Below are 20,655 nucleotides of genomic sequence, written 5' to 3' on the forward strand. Positions count from 1 at the left end.
CGTTAATTTGGTATAATTTTCAATTTCTCGAGACAGGAACATCAAACTGCTAACTCTTATATGTCTCGATGAACGTCCTAGATTCTAGGGTTTCATTTTTCCTCTCCAGTCCCTTTAAGCTAGAAAAATGAAAATATCTTCCACATTTAAATGATAAGCTTATGGTTTGATCTGGTATGTATGTCCTTCTTTACATTGAAGGTTACTCACGGAGGGTATAAAGAGGGGAGTGGAGGGAAGGTATAGAAAGTGAAAACATGTTCATTATGTTTTCCAATAAGTTGTGCACAGTTGGAGAGTTTGAGAGGAAAATATTTAACTTGTCACAACTTTAGGATAAATATCGTTCCTTACTCTTATCTTGTTAAATAGAACAGACGAGAAAAATACAGAAAATAATGAAAAGAAACATCAAACAAAGAAAAGAAGAGATAAAACCCCGGATGGAAAAGTGAACAGCCCGGATGTGAAGGGGAAGAACCTGGAAAGAAAAGGGAAGAACCCGGATGTGAAAGGGAAGCACCCGGATTTTAAGGGGAAGGATCTTGGGTAATTTTAGGATAATCTTTTTTATTTAAGTAGTACTCTGATTACATTTCTTGAACTCATCGTAATTTTAAAAATATCATATTAAATCATTCTTTTTATATTATAGGGTTCTTACTATCTTCTTAAATTAAGAATCTGAAAAGTGTGGAATGGGAAAATAAATGTTAGATTTAAGTAAGGATTTTGAATAGTTCTATGAACATATGACACATAATTTCACTTAGAATATAAATGTTATGCTTCTATAGAATAACTATTTGACTACCTAGTACCTACATATTTCTATTTCTCATTCTATAAAACAGAGCGTCAAAAACAATGAGAACCAGAAAACTGTGGTATAGGAAGACGACTTTAAACAATTTAAGTAGAAAAGGTCGGCTTCCACCCAGAAAAAGGTTGAGGGGCACAGAAAACCGCACAATGCCGCGTGTTTGTGCTAATATTATTTATATAATGAGAGTGCAGAGACAACTATTTTAAATTTTTTAAACCATTTGGTGCAGCAAAAGTACATCATACACTGACATATTGTGTCCTTTTGTCATATTTATTTTTTTCCTTCATGGCACTGAGTTCAAATTTTATCATTGCTAATCCTTTACACTGCACTCCTAGATGATCTAGGAGTGCACTGTTTTCATTTTTTTGTATTTTTTTTTTTCAATGAAATGCCATACTTTGATGCCGATTGTAATTGTATTAAAAAAATATTACAATTTTACAAAAAGAACTTATCAAATATACTGAATTTGGGTTTCAAAGATAAAGGGAATAGAAAATCAGAATTTGTAGCATAGACTCAATTCTTTTGTCAAAAAGTTTACCAAAAATGAAAAGTTTTAATAAATCAATAATAAAAGATTACTATTAATGTAGATTGGTGTCTGCAGTACATAGAGGGAATTCTAATGAGGATTATATTCATCATATTAATCCTGCAGAGCACAGGGCTAGATATAGCTTCCATACAAAGGTATCATATTTTTGTAAACTTGGCAATAATATATTTCCAGGGTTTTATATAATAGGGACACCCTGTACATGAAAATATAATAGGGACTTCCTGAACAAAAAGCATAATAGTGTCCACATGGACATTAAAATATTAAAAGGCACCCTGTACATAAAAATATAATGAGGACCCCTGTACATATAAATATAATAGGTACACCCTGTACATAAAAATATAATATGGACCCCTGTACATGAAAAATTATAAGGAAAGTATGTACATAAAAAATATGATTGGGACACCCGTTACATAAAAATTTACAAAGGATACCCTGTATATAAAATATAATTGGGACACCCTGTTCATAAAATTATCATAAATTAATGATGCCTTTTAAAAGCCAAAGATCGATGGATCCACCCAAAATTTTAATTTAATAGATTTCAACCATGTTTCACGAAATAGGTAACAGACACCAATATACACTATACTTGCACTGAATTGTCCATTTTAGCACATTGGAGATGTTGAAAACATGTTTGAGCTGGCTTCCACGCACTCGGAATCAAACGGGGCAAATTTACACTGGAGATCAGATCTTCAAACCAAATGCAGGAACGCGGAAGCGCACAGAAGAAATTCGGAGAAGGTATGAAAAGCTTTTTTTTAGAAATATTTTTTGTTGTTCAAAGAACTTGGTACACAGAATTTAAAAATAGTCTTTTTGTCTGGTAAAAAATGTAAAAAAATCTTAAGTTTTGTAAATCTTTAATCCACCAATTTAAACAAAAAAAATCTGTAAAAAGTGTTATGCATTGAAAATCAAAAGTTAAAATGAATAATTTATACTAGAAAGGAGGCTTTGATTACAATCAAATTTCAGCTTAGAGATGATTTACAGAGATTAGTTCAAGAAACTGAGGAGAGGTTTCAAGAAACTATTCATCAAACCTTACTCCAGATACAGGTTTAATCCCTACTCCAGATGTGGGTTTAATCCTCACTCCAGATACAGGTTTGAACCTTACTCCAAATACAGGTTGAAACCTTACTCCAGATACAGGTTTAATCCCTACTCCAGATGTAGATTTAATCCTTACTCCAGATACAGGTTTGAACTTTACTCCAGATACAGGTTAAAACCTTACTCCAGATACAGGTTTAATCCTTACTGACGATACAGGTTTAATCCCAATTTACACGGAATTTACATAAAGTGTAGTCTAACAAATTTTTAACAAAGTCCCAAGTTTAATGGGACACCCTGCATATTCAAATCTTGTTCCTTCCACAGATGATAATTCTGCTAGTCTTTTTTAAATAAATTATTATTTAGAATTTGTTTCAGGATAGAATTCATGATTTGGAGAAGCGCAGAGTAGATTTGCAGGTAGTTTATTTTTCTTCATTATTTTATATACTGGAATTAGGACAGATTAGAAGGTTTATAATTAATAACTTTAGGGTAGAGTTAAACCAAGGTTATAGAGTATAAGGTTAAATACTCTGGATGAACTCCAATGCATGAAAAATGTTGTCTCCATACAAATTGCGGCACAGGGTCACCAAACATAAACAATCTGACGCGGTTCGCCCTACCATATGATTATACATGCTTTGCAGACGGTACTTCATTTGAATAAGAAATATTGGTTTGATGTAATTACCGCGTATACAATAAACTTTTTCTGAATATTTTATATACAAATGGAGTACCCGTCTGCAAAGCATGTATAATCTATGGTAGGGCGAACCGCGTCAGTTATATCTCCCTTCTATACCTTACTCCCTAGTCAGTCCTCTATACCCTTGTTGACAGATAACCGCACACACCCCAGACAAATTTGAATGTTAGGCCTGTCGAGATTCTGGTGGGGGATATTTATTCTCCCCGGACAATTCTTTCCCGGATGGCCGCAAATACACACAACAGAGTAACTCCAGTATCAAGAAAATCGACAACAAAAGCTTTATTTCCTAAAAAAATAACATAAATTATAGGTCATGTTTAATTGTACAATGTTATAATGAATGTTAATAGTAGAAAAAATCTTACGAATTATTTAAGGATAGAAGGGGTGACTTATTTGTTGATCAGTATTGAAATACGTTTTTTAAAACTTCTGAAAAAAAAATTACAGTTGAATATTTGACGAAATTCACTATTGCTTCATATGAAAATATTCCTATTTAACTTTAATGATTTCACAATAACGAAAGTGTTTTAGGCTCCGTCCTACAGAGAACAAAGAGAATGGGGCTGAAATTATTTGGTTTGGTTTTCTCCGAGAGTAGATTTCAAGTTGAAGACGACATTACACGGAGGTCTTAAGTTAATGGTTAACACTGGCCCCAGGCAGGTGTTCGAGGATGTTTGGATATCATACGAGAATTAAAGTATAATCATTAACAATATAAGAAACATGTAGTTTGAATGATTGATAGGTACTAGATTGATTGATTGAAATAAACAGAAGTAAATTACGAGGTACATTAATTAATACAGCATTCAACAAATGATAACTGATGAGATTAAAGTAGTGAAGTAGAATTGAAATTGTGACGCACATTTTCCTGTGTTTATCTGTTAAAATAATTTAAAGGAAGAATGAAAAAAAAAAAAAAAATTAATGTGTAAACTGAAAATGGGCTGAAATCTTGAACATAAATTAAATGAAAGAGCTAAGATAAAGGGAATAATTAAACTAGAAAAGATCATTATTTAATTCAATATAGAAATGCGAATGATTGTGTCAGCTTCAAGAATCGTAAATTGAAGGTTCTTTGTTTTGTAATTTTTAGGGAAAGTTTAAGTAATTTGAATTGAAACGTTTTTTTTTCAGTTTGTGTTCCAAAAAAATAAATTAAAATATTTAAATGTTTCCTGTTTGTATTCTAAAAAAAAATTGAAATGTTCAAATAGTTGGTTCCGTTGTTGATGCTGGGTATAGCTCTATTGATTGATTTATTTGAGTTCCGGGTGGAATTCATCTTGTGTAGGCTCTGGTCTGGAACTCGGATCTGGAGCTAGATTTTCTGATTCGACGGGAGTGTTGGAATAGTTCTGGGATTCCGGACTGGTGGGAGTAAGTGGAGTGAATGTAGGGTCAGATCTTACAGAGGTTGGGGTTGGCGTGAGGTTCAGGTTAGGTTTCAGGGTTTGGCTCTCCTTCTGTTTCTCTTCCTGACCTCCCGATTTCTCTCTGAAGCTCCTGGGTTCCCTCCTGTTTCCTTTCCCGTTTCTCCAGTTCTTAACCCGAGCTTCCTGGTTCTCCTCCTGATTTCTTCTAGAAGAAATTGATGTTTCTCCTGCTTAACCTCCTACTTTCCTGGTTTTTCCTCCCAATTTCCTTCAGGATTTTTTTGTTTCCCTCCTGGTTCTATTCCTGTTTCCTTGGTTCTTCTCCGAGTTTTTAACAGGAAGATCTGGTTTCCCACTTGTTCCTTCTCCAGATTTCCAGGTTGACCTCTTGAATTTCCTGGTACGATTGGAGGGAGGGTCAAGAGGTTACCCCCAGGTGACTATGTTGGAGGGGACAGATCCGTACACCATGTATCCCTGGGTCAGGTTGCTCCGGTACAGGGCCATTCCCTGTGAGTCACGCTCAATCTCTGAAGGAAAGAATAAATTGTTGTCGCCGCCAAGTAGAATTTCTACTTGGCCTGTATGCTGTGAGGTCCAGGTTCCCGTGAACGACCTCCACTTGTGAGGAACTGAAAGTGAAAATCCAGAACCGTTGTTGAGGTCGTCCTCTATCATCGCTAGCCTTAGGGTTTTCCCGAGTAGCTTCAGCTTGACCTCAGTGATGAGGATAACTCTTGCTTTCCCCGAGTAGGTCAGCACCCTCATCTTGTACGAGGGTCCCACGGAGTACATGTATTGAGGTATGGTCAAAAGAGCTGACCTGGAGATGAGGCTGAGTTGACAGCCGGTGTCATACTGGATTATTATTTTCGTCCCGCCCAGGTTCAAGGTTTCGACCAAGGGAACAGACTGGTTGGTGCTGACCTTGGGGACCGTGACAAAGTGGGCCTGGTTGTTGTGTATGCAAGCCCTTTTGTTCACAGGGACTCCATGCTGCAAGCATCCCTTGGTACACACTCTGGAGGTTCCGTTCGTGAGAGTAAGCTTACACTTAAAACTACTGCCGTGAGCCTGAGTGCAGGTGAAACAGAGGTTATTGTCGAAGATCAACTTGAGGATCTCAGGTGAGCTCAGTCTACCAGATTCACAGTATTTGCTGAGGGAAAAGTGATTGGCTTCAAACCCCATTATTGTACACATGGCGCAGGGTTTAGGAGGACGGAATCTCTTTGGGTCAGAAGAATTCGGAGGCCGAGGTTTAGGTTTAGAGGTTCCCTGTCTGACCACTTTGACCCCTATGTTTGAGAGAGCAAGGTCAAGGTCATAGAGATAAGGAGTGGATCGATAGTTCTTCTCCAATTTTTCTACAAATTGGGCTAGGAATAAGAATGTGGCCGGAGGTCGGACATTGTCCGGACACTGATTGCGGAACCTGGAGAATTGATCGTTGAAAGATGGCCTCACTTCCATAGGCAGGCTTTTCATGATGTTCTGCACCAGAGACTGGGTGAGGGCAACGCTGTGAAGGTTCTCCTTGTTGTGGAAGTTCTCCATGATGATCAGGTTGGCCTGGAGAGTTTTAATCTTGGAAGAGAGGTCTTCAGCGACCTCCTGGACTGCAGATTTGCCGCTCCAGTTAGGTATATCAAGTTTAGGAGGTTTGAAACTAGCGAGAGGTTGAAGACTGTGCTGAGAAGAGGGGGGGAGGCAAGTTTGGTGGTGGATGAGGAGTAGTGGATGGTGAGGAGGTCCTGGGCGGTCGTGGAGGCGGTGTTAAGGTCGGAGCAGTCATACTGAAGGAATTCAAGGTTAGATTCACGTGTTTTCTGGAGCAGTTTCTTAATTAACCCTAAAAGTCACAATAAAAATATGTTTATAATTTAGAATCTAAAATGAAATTAATTTTTCGGTAATTTCCTAGAGAACTATTTTTGGACTTGAGAATGTTTAATGCCATTGTAATGCAAGAATCATTTTGAGGTAAAATTACTCTAGATACATGGTTACGCCCAAAAGATGATACATCAGAGATGACTGCATGTTTTAAAATAGCTTTTTGAAAGCTCGCAGAAATTGTTTTTAAAAAGAAAATAAACTGTAAGATTTTAAGTTCAACCATACCATTCATGTCTCATATCTTTGATGCAACTAACCTTGTACTTTTAACAGTAGTCAGAAGATTCCTGATCCAAGATAAATTTATTTAGGTTCCTGATGCTCCATTGGACGAGGGAGGGGGTGCAGAGACGCCATGATCCCCGCAAAAATGACCTCCGAGCCTCAGGATTTGCAGAATTACCTCCAGGCCCCGCAAAACTGGTCTCCCAGCCTCAGTGACGTCACCAAGCCTCCCGCCATTCTGTCTCCACGCCCCGCATTTTGGTCTCCGCTTGTTGTTTTTATTTTTGTTTAAATTTATTGGCTTTACCAAACAAATATCAAAATAAATCTCTTCATAGTAGACTCCGTCATAGTTTAAAGAACCGTTTAATCAACAATTTTGACATGTTAATTCATTCAATTGTTCTGGAGTTGTTTATCTGTAAAAGTTTACATTAAGATGGAAAGAGTAAAAGACGACCTTTATAAACGAGTTATCTAATATTTTAGAAGGCATCATGATTTGAAGATTTTATTAACTCTCGATTCCTTAGCATTACATTTTATCATAAAAATGCAAATTAATGAGGATCTGTCTTATGATAAACGAGTTTTTGCGCACCCCCCCCCCCACCTCTGTATATCAATTTTTTCAGTCAAATAAATGAATTCTCTTGCTAAAAAAAGAAAAACTATTTAGAATTGAATTTAACTTATTAAAACAACAAGATATGACACGAAGCTGCCCTAACCTGTTAGTATAACATGTAATAGATATTTAGATTATTTTAATTCTTTGTTTTAATTTTTTTAAAATAGTTCTTCAATATTTTCTAAAGCATACGATAAAATCACAAATACAAGGATTTCACAAAAACTACCTTGTTTTGTAAATTGCCGCTGATATTGTTTGGTTCGTATATGAGACCCCTCTAAAATAATATAACATTTTTCTATCTTTTATACAAAACTGCAATAGTTCTTCACAATTTAAGGAATTTGTGAAATTTAGAAAAACAAAATACAAGCCTTTAATCTCAATTAAAATTCACTTTTTAATACAAAATGTTAATGTATCATTCCGAACTATTTCATCATGTTGAGAATTTTTTAAAAAAAGGTTCTTGGTGGAAATAAAAGCCAAATATTTTTTTATTGGAGCCAAAATGCGGGGCGTGGAGACAGAATGGCGGGAGGCTTGGTGACGTCACTGAGGCTGGGAGACCAGTTTTGCGGGGCCTGGAGGTAATTCTGCAAATCCTGAGGCTCGGAGATCATTTTTGCGGGGATCATGGCGCCTCTGCACCCCCTCCCTCATTGGACATTCTTAGTTAAACTGTACAGCAAAACTAGAATGTTTATACTTATTAAGTGGCTTAATAAGCAAATAGAGTCTCCTGAGCAGAGATATCATTAAAAAATAGACGTAGCCCATATTTCAAAATGCAAATATTGAATCCTAAATTGAGAAAAAGATTATTTTGATCTTTGACGAGGCGATATGTATCTATCGATCATTGAAAATACCATATTTATTTTTGATCTCTGAAGAAATCATATTAGTTTTTGATCTTTGGATAAACCAGATTTATTTTGATGTGTGACGAAACCATATTCTTTTTGATTTTGTAGAAGCCATGTTAATTTTTGATTTTTGAAAATACATTATTTATTTGTGACGTTTGAAGAAACTTTAAGGAATTATATCGATTTTTTATCTTTGGATAACCCATACTTATTTTTGATCTTTGAAGAGACCATGTACATTTTTGATCTTTAGATAAACCATTCTTATTTAAGATCTTCGGATAAACTTTATTTTTTTTTTAATCTTTGAAGAGAACATATTAATTTTTGATTTTTAGGTGAACCCTAATTAATTATGATCTTTAGATAAACTATACTTATGTTTGATGTTTGATAAAACCCTGTTTATTTTTATTTGATTATTTATTAAAATAATATTTAAAACAATTTCTCACCACTCTCTGAAAAATTAACTAATCTTTCAAAGTATCTTAGTCTCACTTTTTAATGGATTTTAAAAAAATTGTTCCAAATATTGGTACTAACTCGTCTTTAAGCTGAGAACAAACTCCAATCAGTTAATCAAGTATATGTGACGTCATAATAGGTATTTGTGTGTCCGTTCTTAGAAAGACAACATTTTCCGTCCATCAGAGGCTCAGAGCGCATCCAGAGTATTTAACCTTATACTTTATAACTTTGAGTTAAACCTACACGAGAGTAAGGGTTATGACCTACTGGAGTTAGGACGGATTAGAAGGTTTATAATACCTTTACGTAGAGTAAAACCTAAATGAGAGTAAGGGTTATGACCTACTGGATTTAGGACGGATTAGAAGTTTTATAATACCTTTTCGTAGAGTAAAACCTAAATGAGAGTAAGGGTTATGACCTACTGGATTTAGGACGGATTAGAAGGTTTATAATACCTCTACGTAGAGTAAAACCTACATGAGAGTAAGGACGTTGAACTACTGGATTTAGGACGGGAGATGAGAAGGTTAAGGTTTATAATACCTCTACGTAGAGTAAAACCTATATGAGAGTAAGGGTTATGACCTACTGGATTTAGGACGGATTAGAAGGTTTATAATACCTTTACGTAGAGTAAAACCTACATGAGAGTAAGGGTTATGACCTACTAGATTTAGGACGGATTAGAAGGTTTATAATACCTCTACGTAGAGGAAAACCTAAATGAGAGTAAGGGTTATGACCTACTGGATTTAGGACGGATTAGAAGGTTTATAATACCTCTACGTAGAGTTAAACCTACATGAGAGTAAGGGTAATGACCTACTGGATTTAGTACGGATTAGAAGGTTTATAATACCTTTACGTAGAGTAAAACCTAAATGAGAGTAAGGGTTATGACCTACTGGATTTAGGACGGATTAGAAGGTTTATAATACCTCTACGTAGAGTTAAACCTACATGAGAGTAAGGACGTTGAACTACTGGATTTAGGACGGGAGATGAGAAGGTTTATAACTACTAATATAGGTAGAGTTTAAACTACATGAGAGTAAGAATTTTGACCTATACTGGAGTTAGGACGGGAGATGAGAAGGATTATAATTAATTACTCTAGGTAGAGTTAAACCTACATGAGATTAAGGATGTTGAACTACTGGAATTAGGACGGGAGATGAGAAGGTTTTTAATTGCTCTAGAGACACCAGTTCAAGTAAATCGAAGAAACAGGCGGGATAGGTAGGTGTCCTCATTATAACTCTGCAACCCAATGTCGTTTAATTTTTAGAATATTTCAACCTGTGAATTTTGTTAGATCAAATAAATTGAGTTTAAATTATCAGGTTGCAAAGATAAAGAGATTAGAAAATTTTGTGTCAAAGTCTCAAGTCCTTGTATAATGTTGTTTTTATAGATTTTCTTGCTTTCATCGCAAAAAGGCAGAAATAATGGTATTCACATCCATGGAATAATTTAATATTTTAATTTTAGAAATATTTATTGTTTTGTTTTTAGGGAACAAAGATGGTGGCCTGATAGTGTTCAAGACGAACTAGGGAAATATGTGCGCGATCTTATAAATTATTGGGGAACTTTGTACTCCCCCCATCCTATACTTGGGGTTAAAATAGCTTTTTCAAACTTTTGAGTTAGGGTTTAATGTTAAATGTGAATGTTAAAATGTTAAATTGCGTTGAACAGTTGAAAAAGTGAGATATTTCTTCATTCACGTGAAGCAACGAGGATGCAAAAATATACGAGGAAATATAACCATTCATTACCTTGGCCTTCCTAGACCTTTTTGGGTTAGCATTATGTATCAAAGGCCTAGGGTCACCTTGTTATTAGAGTTGTTCATAATCTTTTTTTAAAACTTTTAATAAAATTTCCAAGAATTCATAACTGTGGTCTGTTAAAGCTTTGGTTATTATTTAACTTCGTAATATCCTTATCCTAAAAAAATGGAAAATGCTCCAAAAACATTCGTTATAACGCATTCGTTTTTGCATAGTTTTTGGTTTATTTCTCGCATATATTTTCTGTCAGGATCAATATTGGCATAGTGCAAGAAACTTAGAAAAGCCAATGTTTCGAATTTTGAAACCATTTAATCATTTGCTATATGCTGTGAAAGAAAATATAGGCAAAAACGAACCAACCAAACGCACATCACTACTTATAATAAAGAAATATAATTTTTATAACTTCTTTACAAGGAAGTTAAGCGAATTTGACTTTTCAAAGGATTCTCAAGACCAATATTGCGTACGAAACATCCAGAGCGCTGCGAGAGATGTTTTGTTGGCAAAATTGGTCGAGGAAACCCCTTTAAAATCATTTCAATTCAGAAACTTGTTTAATGCGTGTCACTGAAAACTCCGGTTCATTTGTAGTACCTTGCAGGCAGCTAGGGCGAGATTTGTAGTACCGGCCTGACTTTCAGGCAGCTAGGTATACAGACTTGTTAACATAAATTCGAAATATAAGGAAGACGATTTTACCGACTCAAATGCCGTAGCCTTTTCTCAAGACGTGTTTATCCATTTCCTCCATGTAGTGCCCACATGTCAAACCCCGCTCATCCCAGCTCCCGCCTCACCCCTCACATCCCAGCTCAGTCAAGTTTAGAGAGTTGAGCTGGTAACAGCTCCGACACAGGGAGCCTCTTGACTCCTTTATGATGATGACGCAGATACTCGCTTACCCGAAGGGTTCCCAGTTTATCATGTAACCCAGAGACAACATGAAGCTCCACATCATGATAATACCGCGATCACTGCCAACTAGGTTGGATAAGCCCTGCTGTTTCAGTTCCTGTAGATCTACTCCACCAACATGAAGCTCTACATCACTCCCATGAAGTCCCCCCCAAATATTCACCATTTATTCCTTTGTTAATTTCTAAACCAACCAATTTTAACCCCACTTGGGAAACTATTTCAAAACTTTCGTTTTTATTAAATAAATGTTAGAAATATCCATTTAGATCTCTTTTATTTTATTATATTGACTTTTAAAGTCAACAAGACTATAAGACTATAAAATGGGGCAGTACAGCAAATGAATCGGGGCCGTACAACAAATGAATCCTCCCCTTCTATGGATATTAATGTGTTGCATGTACTGAGTATACAGATGTACAGCTGAGTACAGAGTGGGATGTACTGACAACTGTACAAAGGGAACTTAAATCACTCTTTCTTCAGGTAAACAAACTCTTTAGAACTTCCACCCTACAACAGTATGATCATTTAGCTGATTAATCAGCTGATTTTTAAAATGATTGATCAGTTTTTTGATCAGAAGATTTTTAAAATGGATGTGAATTACAGATGATATTCCTAAAAAGATTTTAAAAATGATGTAATAATTCTTCTTTATTTTTAAAAGTACATTGGCTTAACAAAAATATATTTCTTAGAAAGAAATACTTTTTTAAAATAAAAAAAATCCATTTATCAGTTTTATATTTAGAAACCTATTTTCACACTTTTATTAAACTTTACTGAAGATTTTTAATTCGTTTCCTCAACTCTTGAATGAATTAAAGGGACTATCAAGTAATTTTAAGGGAAGGTCGGGCCAGATTCTCAACAGTATAACCCAAAAAGAGTGACAAACGTAATATCTTAAAATTCTCATTTGGAAGCAATTTCTCATATTGAAATATGAAAGAATTATTGATATTTATTTACCAAGGAAAAGTGTTTCTCCTGACTGTTTGATAGATCATAAATTGTTTTGGATTTCAAACAAAAAACCAGCGAGCTCTGCTCACATTTTAATCAATTCACATAGAGAAAATAAAGGAAATAAAAACAAAAGGTTGAAGTGCAAAATGAGATCTATAATCTTGATAATTTTGATGGAATTTATCACACCAAATATTTCCCGTTGAAAATTTTTACCCTGCTATTAAAATTTCAAATTTCATACCTAATTTGTCTCATTGTAGGATGATAAAGTTACTTAATCACCCTACAACAGGGTGATTAAGTAACTTTATCTGCCTGCTTTTAAATAGTTTATAATGTTATTGAAAGGGTATCATGCGTGCGAAAACGTTTTTGCTGTAATTTTTAATTTTTCTAGTTTGTTTAAGATCAAAATGAAAGTATTTTCAAACCGAACGTAATACTTTCATTTTGAATAAAAATCCCGGCAAAAACTTTTTCGCACTTAAAAAAAGTAACAATTACCATTACATAAATAGATATTTTGATACAGCGAGATTCACAATATTGCTGAATAGGAAGACAACTGTAAGACTTAAGTTATTATTATCACAACAAACATGAAACAGAGCAATTTTGCAAAATACACATATATCCATTCTACTGGATAAGTTGATTTTTAAACTTTTCGTAAAGCTTTTAGATTTACAACAATATGAAATACACATAAAATTGGTACAACGTTGTCTTCCTTTTCCACAGTTTGATTACCTTTATTCTATTATTATTTACTGTACTAGAAATTCAAGGCGCTTCGCGCCCTTCTTTCTAGCCTTAGAGGGCGCTTCGCGCCCATCTTCTAAATTAATTGTAAACATGTTCTCTTTGTGTACATCGTAAAACTAAACAAAAATAATTCGCGGATTTTTACAAAAAATTTCGCGGATTTTCAAAATTTTAAAAAATTATATTTACTGTATTGTGAGAGGGAGGGAGGGCACACCACACATTTTATTCTATTATTATTTACTGTATTGTGAGAGGGAGGGAGGGCACACCACACGTTTTATTCTATTATTATTTACTGTATTGTGAGAGGGAGGAAGGGCACACCACACATTTTATTCTATTATTATTTACTGTATTGTGAGAGGGAGGGAGGGTACACCACCCATTTTATTCGTCCGACCACAATTCACAATTCACCATAATTTCGTCCGACCACAACTTTTTGTCAAGCATTGTTTACATTCTTCAGTAAAGTTCTTTACATTATTTTATTTGAATTTTTCTCCACGTCATGTTGTTTATATAATGGTTTTCAAAGATTTAGTAGACAAACACCCTTTCATGGAAATTTTTATTTCATAATCCCATCTAATTAAAACTAATTGCTGTTTCCTAATAAAAACTGTTACTTTTCAGTTGTAGATTATTGAAATCCCAGCGACTATTATCAAAATTACAGTTTATCTAGGAGTAAAATAAGAAAACAACAGAAAAGATTGTTGTCCGGACGAAAACTGGGTGAGGCACATATATTTTCCGTTTTGTGCTAAATTGGGCTTTGATATCGTTTACTTTTCAAACATTATGCATTTTTAACAAAATCAAATCATACTAAATAACATTACGTTGCCTAAATTAAAAAAAGTGTTACAAGGAATAAAAAATACATTTTAAAACACAGAAGCACGACACTCGGACGAAAAAGAAGAATAAATAATTTTGAATTGTGACGCTTTCATTTATGGTGCGGACGAAAAAATGGTGTGGTGTGCCTTCCCCCGCTCAATGTGAGAACAAATCCAAATTTACATCCTAGCTCTGTAGTGTCCTAACACTGGTTAGGCGGGTCTAGGCGAAATAATAAATTGATTGTATTATCTCAGGCTTAAAGGGACTGTAAACATAATTTAAAGCGACCCTACATGCAAGGATGGCAATGCCCGATTTCTTAAAACCTTTGTAGGGACAAGTATGAATTATATATTAATGTTAATAATTTTGATTTAACAGACTATTTTCAATTGTGGTTTCCTTTAAAGGTGATTTGCGCATTTCTACTTAAGGAAACAAACAGGAATACTTAGAATTAAACGGGTTTAAGGCTAGATAACGTCAACATCTTCTACATTAATGATCAGATAAAGATTTAAAAGGAAGCTTTGTAATTTGGGCATAGCCATCTTTGCATAGAGGGTGACATGAAATTAAGTCCCTTTAATTAGTTGATAAAATATGAAAATCGTGTCCAGGTAACCCATCAGCTGAGCAGCTGCGAGTTAGCTCGGCGCAGCTTAACGGTCAATCTCAACTGTACAAAGAAGAATATAGAAATAAATAAACAAATACTGGAACAAAGGTGAATATAAATAAAGTTACATTTTTCCTTAAGAGATAACAATTTTAATGAGAAGATCTTACTTCTGAAAGGGACTGCTTGTGTAAAATCAAATAATTCTTATTTATTGAATGGCATGCCCAATTCCTTTAATCCTTTTTATTCCTTTAGCTGATCACTATGTAGAAGACGTCCTCTTTTTTAGCCTGAAAGGTGTTTAATTCTAACATCTTCTCCATTGTTTTTGAACCAGAAATCACCAAGTCATTTTTTCAGAGAGGCCACATTTAAAATAAATAATTTTTCAAAGTTAAGAGCATGGATATCTCTTTTATACTAGATTATTTAAGAGCACCGTTGGGAATTGAACATGCCGCACTTTAAATTGAGGACCACGTTGAATTGCGTCTATACAGTCTCTGTTCTTGTAATCAATCTTGAGTAACTTTCTTGCGAAGACATTTTTTATGTCAATAAAGTTCAATCTTTCAAGTTCAATAACTAAATCTCAGTCTAGAAGAATGAATGATAAATATTTATTCCATTTTTAGATCTGATTTAAACTCCGAAAACTACAGGTAAAATAAACCAACTTTTATAAAATTTCTATTCTTTGTATTTTGTTAACTACAATATATACATATAAATAGCTCAAGTGCCCGTCAATTTAAAAATCTGGGGAAAAAATTCGAATAAAAAAATAGAGGATTCAGAATTTTTAAAAATCGAATTTTTCAGCCTTTGTCCTTCCAAGGGTTTCCTGTAGAAAATTTCGAACAAGTTGGTCCAGCTGTTTGGCCAGCTATATCTAACATAAAAATATATATCTTTATGAGCGAAGAGCTTTATTAAATAGGTTATGAAGCGCCTGCAAAACGTTTCCCTTGCTTAAATCATGCGAATGAATGACATTTGACATTTTAGAGAAAAATTTAAATTTCTTCAATTTATTTTGTATTTTTATTTTTAGTGATCTTTTCCTTCCCTGGAGTAGTGAGAACATTATTCACAATTCAGAGAGTAAGATATTTAATCTAAACAATTTTAAATTGTTGAATATGAAATTATAGAAATCAGATTGAAATCGATCAGAAAACGAAACTTTTGTGTGGAGTATCGTAAATCGTAAACGCTTGATCTCGATATCCAATCTGGGAACTTAAAAATTTGAGGATAAATGTTTGTTTCTTTAATTAAAGTTATCCCCGCAGGGTATGGCCACCAATGAATATCGAAGAATAAAATAATAACACGTAGATCTTGGACTTAACAACATATTTTAATCTAAGTTTTTCAATCCTTGGAATCCATTCTATATCTATTTTTATTAAGGTAGGAAAAATATTTTCAACAATTATACAATGAGAACCAGAAAACTTTGGAATGGGAAGACGACATTAAAGAAATAATTAAGTATTGTTACGAACCGAATAGTTTTACTAGTAACTTATTACATCACTTATTATGCACTTTGTCTCATGTTTATTAGAAATTAAAGTTATAACTTGACTCTAAAAGTCGTCTTCCTATTCCAAAATGTTCAGGTTTTCCCTGTATAACACATACATTCTAGGGATACGGGATGAGTGTTCAGGTCTAGAAGAAGAAGGGAAATCATCTTTACTAAGAGCAAAGGAAAAAGTTCTTTACATTTGGTCACAAACAAACAGGTTTGGAGTTTTAAACACACAAACAAACAGGTTTGGAGTTTTAAACACACAGACAAACAGGTTTAGAGTTTTAAACACACAGACAAACAGGTTTAGAGTTTTAAACAAACAAACAAACAGGTTTAGAGTTTTAAACACACAAACAAACAAGTTCAGAGTTTTAAACGCACAGACAAACAGGTTTAGAGTTTTAAACAAAGAGACAAACAGGTTTAGAGTTTTAAACACAAAAACAAACAGGTTTGGAGTTTTAAACTCACAGACAAACAGGTTTAAAGCTTTAAAAACACAGACAAACAGGTTTAGAGTTTTAAACACACATACAAACATGCTTAGAGTTTTAAACACACAAACAAACAGATTTAGAGTTTTAAACACACAAACAAACAGGTTTGGAGTTTTAAACACACAGACAAACAGATTTGGAGTTTTAAACTCACATACAAGCAGGTTTGGAGTTTTAAACACATAGACAAACAGGTTTAGTGTTTTAATCACACAGACAAACAGGTTTAGAGTTTTAAACACACAGACAAACAGGTTTAGATTTTTAAACACACAGACAAACCTAGGCTTATTTTACTTCAATTAAAATTTTTTTTATTCTTTTTAGATTATTTGAGGAACAAGTGAGAGAATTATTGAAGGACAAAGAAGGAATACAAAAGAGAAAAAGAGAAGTCGAAAATGTAATTTAGGAAATGTTTGAGATTTGTCTGTATTTATGAAATGTTTGAGATTTGGCTGCATTAAGGAATTTTTTGAGATTTGTCTGTATTTATGAAATGTTTAAGATTTGTCTGTATGTTTCGCTACTTAGCGATTTTCCTAAAGACCTAATGAAATCTCTATAAGTACCGTGTAGTATTTCTCTGGATAGGATTGTAAGACTTCCTTCTCTCAACGCTCTCCATAACAAAAGGATAATAATAAGGTTCCGAACGTTTATTTCTTCGAGTCTTCAATCTAAATAATCTTTTATAAGCCCACAGAAAAAGCATTGAGTGATAAATCATACAAGCACAGCAATAAATCAACTCAGGCATTAAAAAACTGTGGATGAGATTTGTCTGTATTTAGGAAATATTGAAGATTTGTCTGTATTAAGGAAATGTTTGAGATTTGTCTGTATTAAGGAAATGTTTGAGATTTGTCTGTATTAAGGAAATGTTTGAGATTTGTCTGTATTTATGAAATGTTTGAGATTTGTCTGTATTTATGAAATGTTTGAGATTTGTCTGTATTTAGGAAATATTGAAGATTTGTCTGTATTAAGGAAATGTTTGAGATGGAACGAGTAATATCTCAGATAGATTCTGCTGTTAATAATCTGTATAATCCTATCAAGGTACCTGTACTCTGTAGTATTTATTGTTTTTTAAAGAAATTATTTTTAGCAATTTTTAGTATCAGGTAAATAAAAAAAGAATTTTCTATTTAAAATGGTCTTTCGACGTCAATCATTTTGACCAGATGCATATCCATTGTTCACAAGGATATTCTTTAATACTTTGATTGATTGCATAATCTGTCCTAAAACTATTTTTAACACGATTCTCAATAAAAATAATTTGCGCAAGTAGGCTATACAGCAGAAAAGGAGGAAATTAAAGAAATTACACCTTTTTTAGACAGAAAAAAGACGATGTCTTTCTCAGTGTTCATACGATAAATGGCATGAATCGTGCATATGTCCACTTCAAATTGATGCTCACTTGAATTTTCTTCGACAGCGCATTGATAAACTGAATGGCACCATTATTTGTTGGGTATGGTGGGGTGGGTGTCTTGTTTAATTTTAATTTATTTATTTTGTAATTTTGTAACATATTATATTAATTCATTTTACAACTGTTATAAAATCTAAATATTTAGACTGTAATCGTAATATTAAATATCTATTCATTCAAAGAGCACAATACTGATGCTAATACTATGTTAAAACATACTATTTTTTGCTTAGTTTGCACGGAGTGGAGTGAGAGTTGGTGGAGGACGATATTTATCCTCGTCCTACTCTTCCTACTCGTCCTTTCTACATCAGGACGCCTTACAGCAGGTATATTACTTTTATCATCATCATCATTCGTATTATTATTATCATCATTAAACTTATTATTAAAATCATTTTCATTTTTTATTGATATTATAATTATTATTATTATTAGGGCACACCACACATTTTATTCTATTATTATTTACTGTATTGTGAGAGGGAGGGAGGGCACACCACACATTTTATTCTATTATTATTTACTGTATTGTGAGAGGGAGGGAGGGCACACCACACATNCACTCTACACTCTAAACTCTACACTCTACACTCTACACTCTACACTCTACACTCTACACTCTACACTCTACACTCTACACTCTTCACTCTTCACTCTTCACTCTACAATCTACACTCTACACTCTACACTCAGCACTCAACATTCAGTACTCAATAGTTAACACTCAACTCTCAACACCAAACAAACTAGTGAATTCGCTATATAAACATTTTTTTGTTTTGTTTAGATGTCTGGACCTTAGAATTGGGACTGCTTGGTAAACCGAAATCTACAATTGGACTTTTTTTAAATTCATGTTTTATTTTGAAAACAACTGTAAATAAATATATTAATATTTGAATTTTAGAAATTGCTTGCTCTCCAGGTTCTTAGAGGACTAAAACGTTTGAAATACTTTTTAAAATAGCAATCAGCTTTTTTGTTCTACATTGAAAACACTTTGAACGTTGAAATGCGACTTTTTTATTTGGTATCTTAAATGTTTTTTTACGTGAGAGAATTTTTTCAATTATTCGGAAAAGGAAATTACGTATTTATCGTAGAAAGATAAATTCAAAGTGAATTTGTATGGACGCTAAGTTATTCGGTATGAGACGTCTTTAACAATTTTCTCCTTATAGACGCAACAGATAGAAGTAAGATTAGTAGCGATCAAAAGCGCTTTTTATCACATTAAGCCTATACCCCCTTTCATTTTTCGCGAACACTCCATTTAAGAAACTAATTCTGAATCCAACTACAAATAACATAGAAGCTTTTAGAAAATATAATTCTGTTTATCGCACAACAAAAAAATGCCAAGACTAGTTATTTTTATTAAAAATTTACAGAATACTCAAAAGACATCAAAAAGTTTACTAAAATCTATTATTTCTTCTAAGATAAAAAGTCATTTTGTTCCTGAAATTTTCACTGATGATAAAAAAGTGTTGTGGGATCTGCTAATATTGCAGCGGGTTTTAATGATTTTTTTTAGTGAACGTTGGACAAATTTGATGAAAGCATCTGAGTAAAATTTTGTGTTTGCAAATATTACACCAGAAATTATTATTGAAACAGTGGGTAAACTTCAACCTAAAAACATTTCAGGTAAGGACAATATTTCTACTATACTATAGCTATACGTACTGAAGGAAATAATCTTAAAGTATTGTCTATCCTATAGCTCATTTGTTTAACCTTTCTTTTAAAAATATGGAATTCGATTGAATAAGAGCTTAAAAAAGTAAATCTGCAAAATTGTTTTAAAAAAGTCGCCAAGATCTTTTTTGATATTTATGCAAGTTATATCTGTTAAAAAAAAGAGCATAATATAATTCCTTATAATCCCCCACCTCCCCTTACCTTTTTCCTGATTTTTCATCATTATTATGTTTAAAATGTACACTGTACAGTGTACACCCATGTATTTATCTAATTACAATTCTCATTCGTTTATAGTTGGTCAACCAATTAAAACAAACTACTCTGGTTAGACGGGTTCAAACTACATAGTTAATTGTGATTGTTATTTGTATTATCTCGTGCTTTGTAGTTGAATAAAAATATGAAAATATGAAAAAAATAAGAACATCAAGTCGTTTGTAATATTTCATTAGTTGTTTAGTTTTAGCAGAAGAAACGTTTTCTACAATTATTTGATTTCCCGGACAGGACAAAAATTCAGGATACGTTTGAAAATGGAAAACCTGACATTGTCTTGAAAGCGGTCAAGGATTTTAATATAAAAAAACACTCCTTTTGTAACTTTAATTACAAAAAAAAATTAAAAATTTGCGATTATTATCCTCGTCAGTCGTCATGCTTAATAAAATGTTGGGTCATAGTTTTTATTATCGACTTTAAATCTTGATATGGGCCGGGATCCTAAAAACCATGTCGTTCATTTGTGCTGATTTCAAACATTCAGTGTAAGAAATAGGCGAAGTGTTATTTTTATAATTAATATCGCGTACACTGGATTCCTTTAATGTCTTTTCAATA

At 33.5% G+C, this 20,655-nt stretch overlaps 1 protein-coding gene across 1 annotated transcript; it reads left to right on the forward strand.

The window, feature by feature from the left end:
• The first annotated feature begins 23 nt into the window (after nt 1-23).
• Nucleotides 24-18,913, forward strand: LOC111709042 (uncharacterized). Its single transcript, XM_023482623.1, has 16 exons — nt 24-549; nt 1,429-1,525; nt 2,019-2,153; nt 2,388-2,471; nt 2,853-2,894; nt 9,808-9,929; nt 10,206-10,246; nt 11,826-11,896; nt 14,623-14,729; nt 15,260-15,286; nt 15,679-15,728; nt 16,282-16,378; nt 16,992-17,067; nt 17,655-17,726; nt 18,342-18,437; nt 18,899-18,913. Exons 3-16 carry the CDS (start codon nt 2,040-2,042, stop codon nt 18,911-18,913), a joined length of 1,014 nt encoding a protein of 337 aa, XP_023338391.1. The 5' UTR covers nt 24-549; nt 1,429-1,525; nt 2,019-2,039.
• Nucleotides 18,914-20,655: the final 1,742 nt, after the last annotated feature.

The sequence above is a fragment of the Eurytemora carolleeae genome, unplaced genomic scaffold (assembly GCF_000591075.1).
Source record: "Eurytemora carolleeae unplaced genomic scaffold, Eaff_2.0 scaffold853, whole genome shotgun sequence".
NCBI lineage: Eukaryota > Metazoa > Arthropoda > Copepoda > Calanoida > Temoridae > Eurytemora > Eurytemora carolleeae.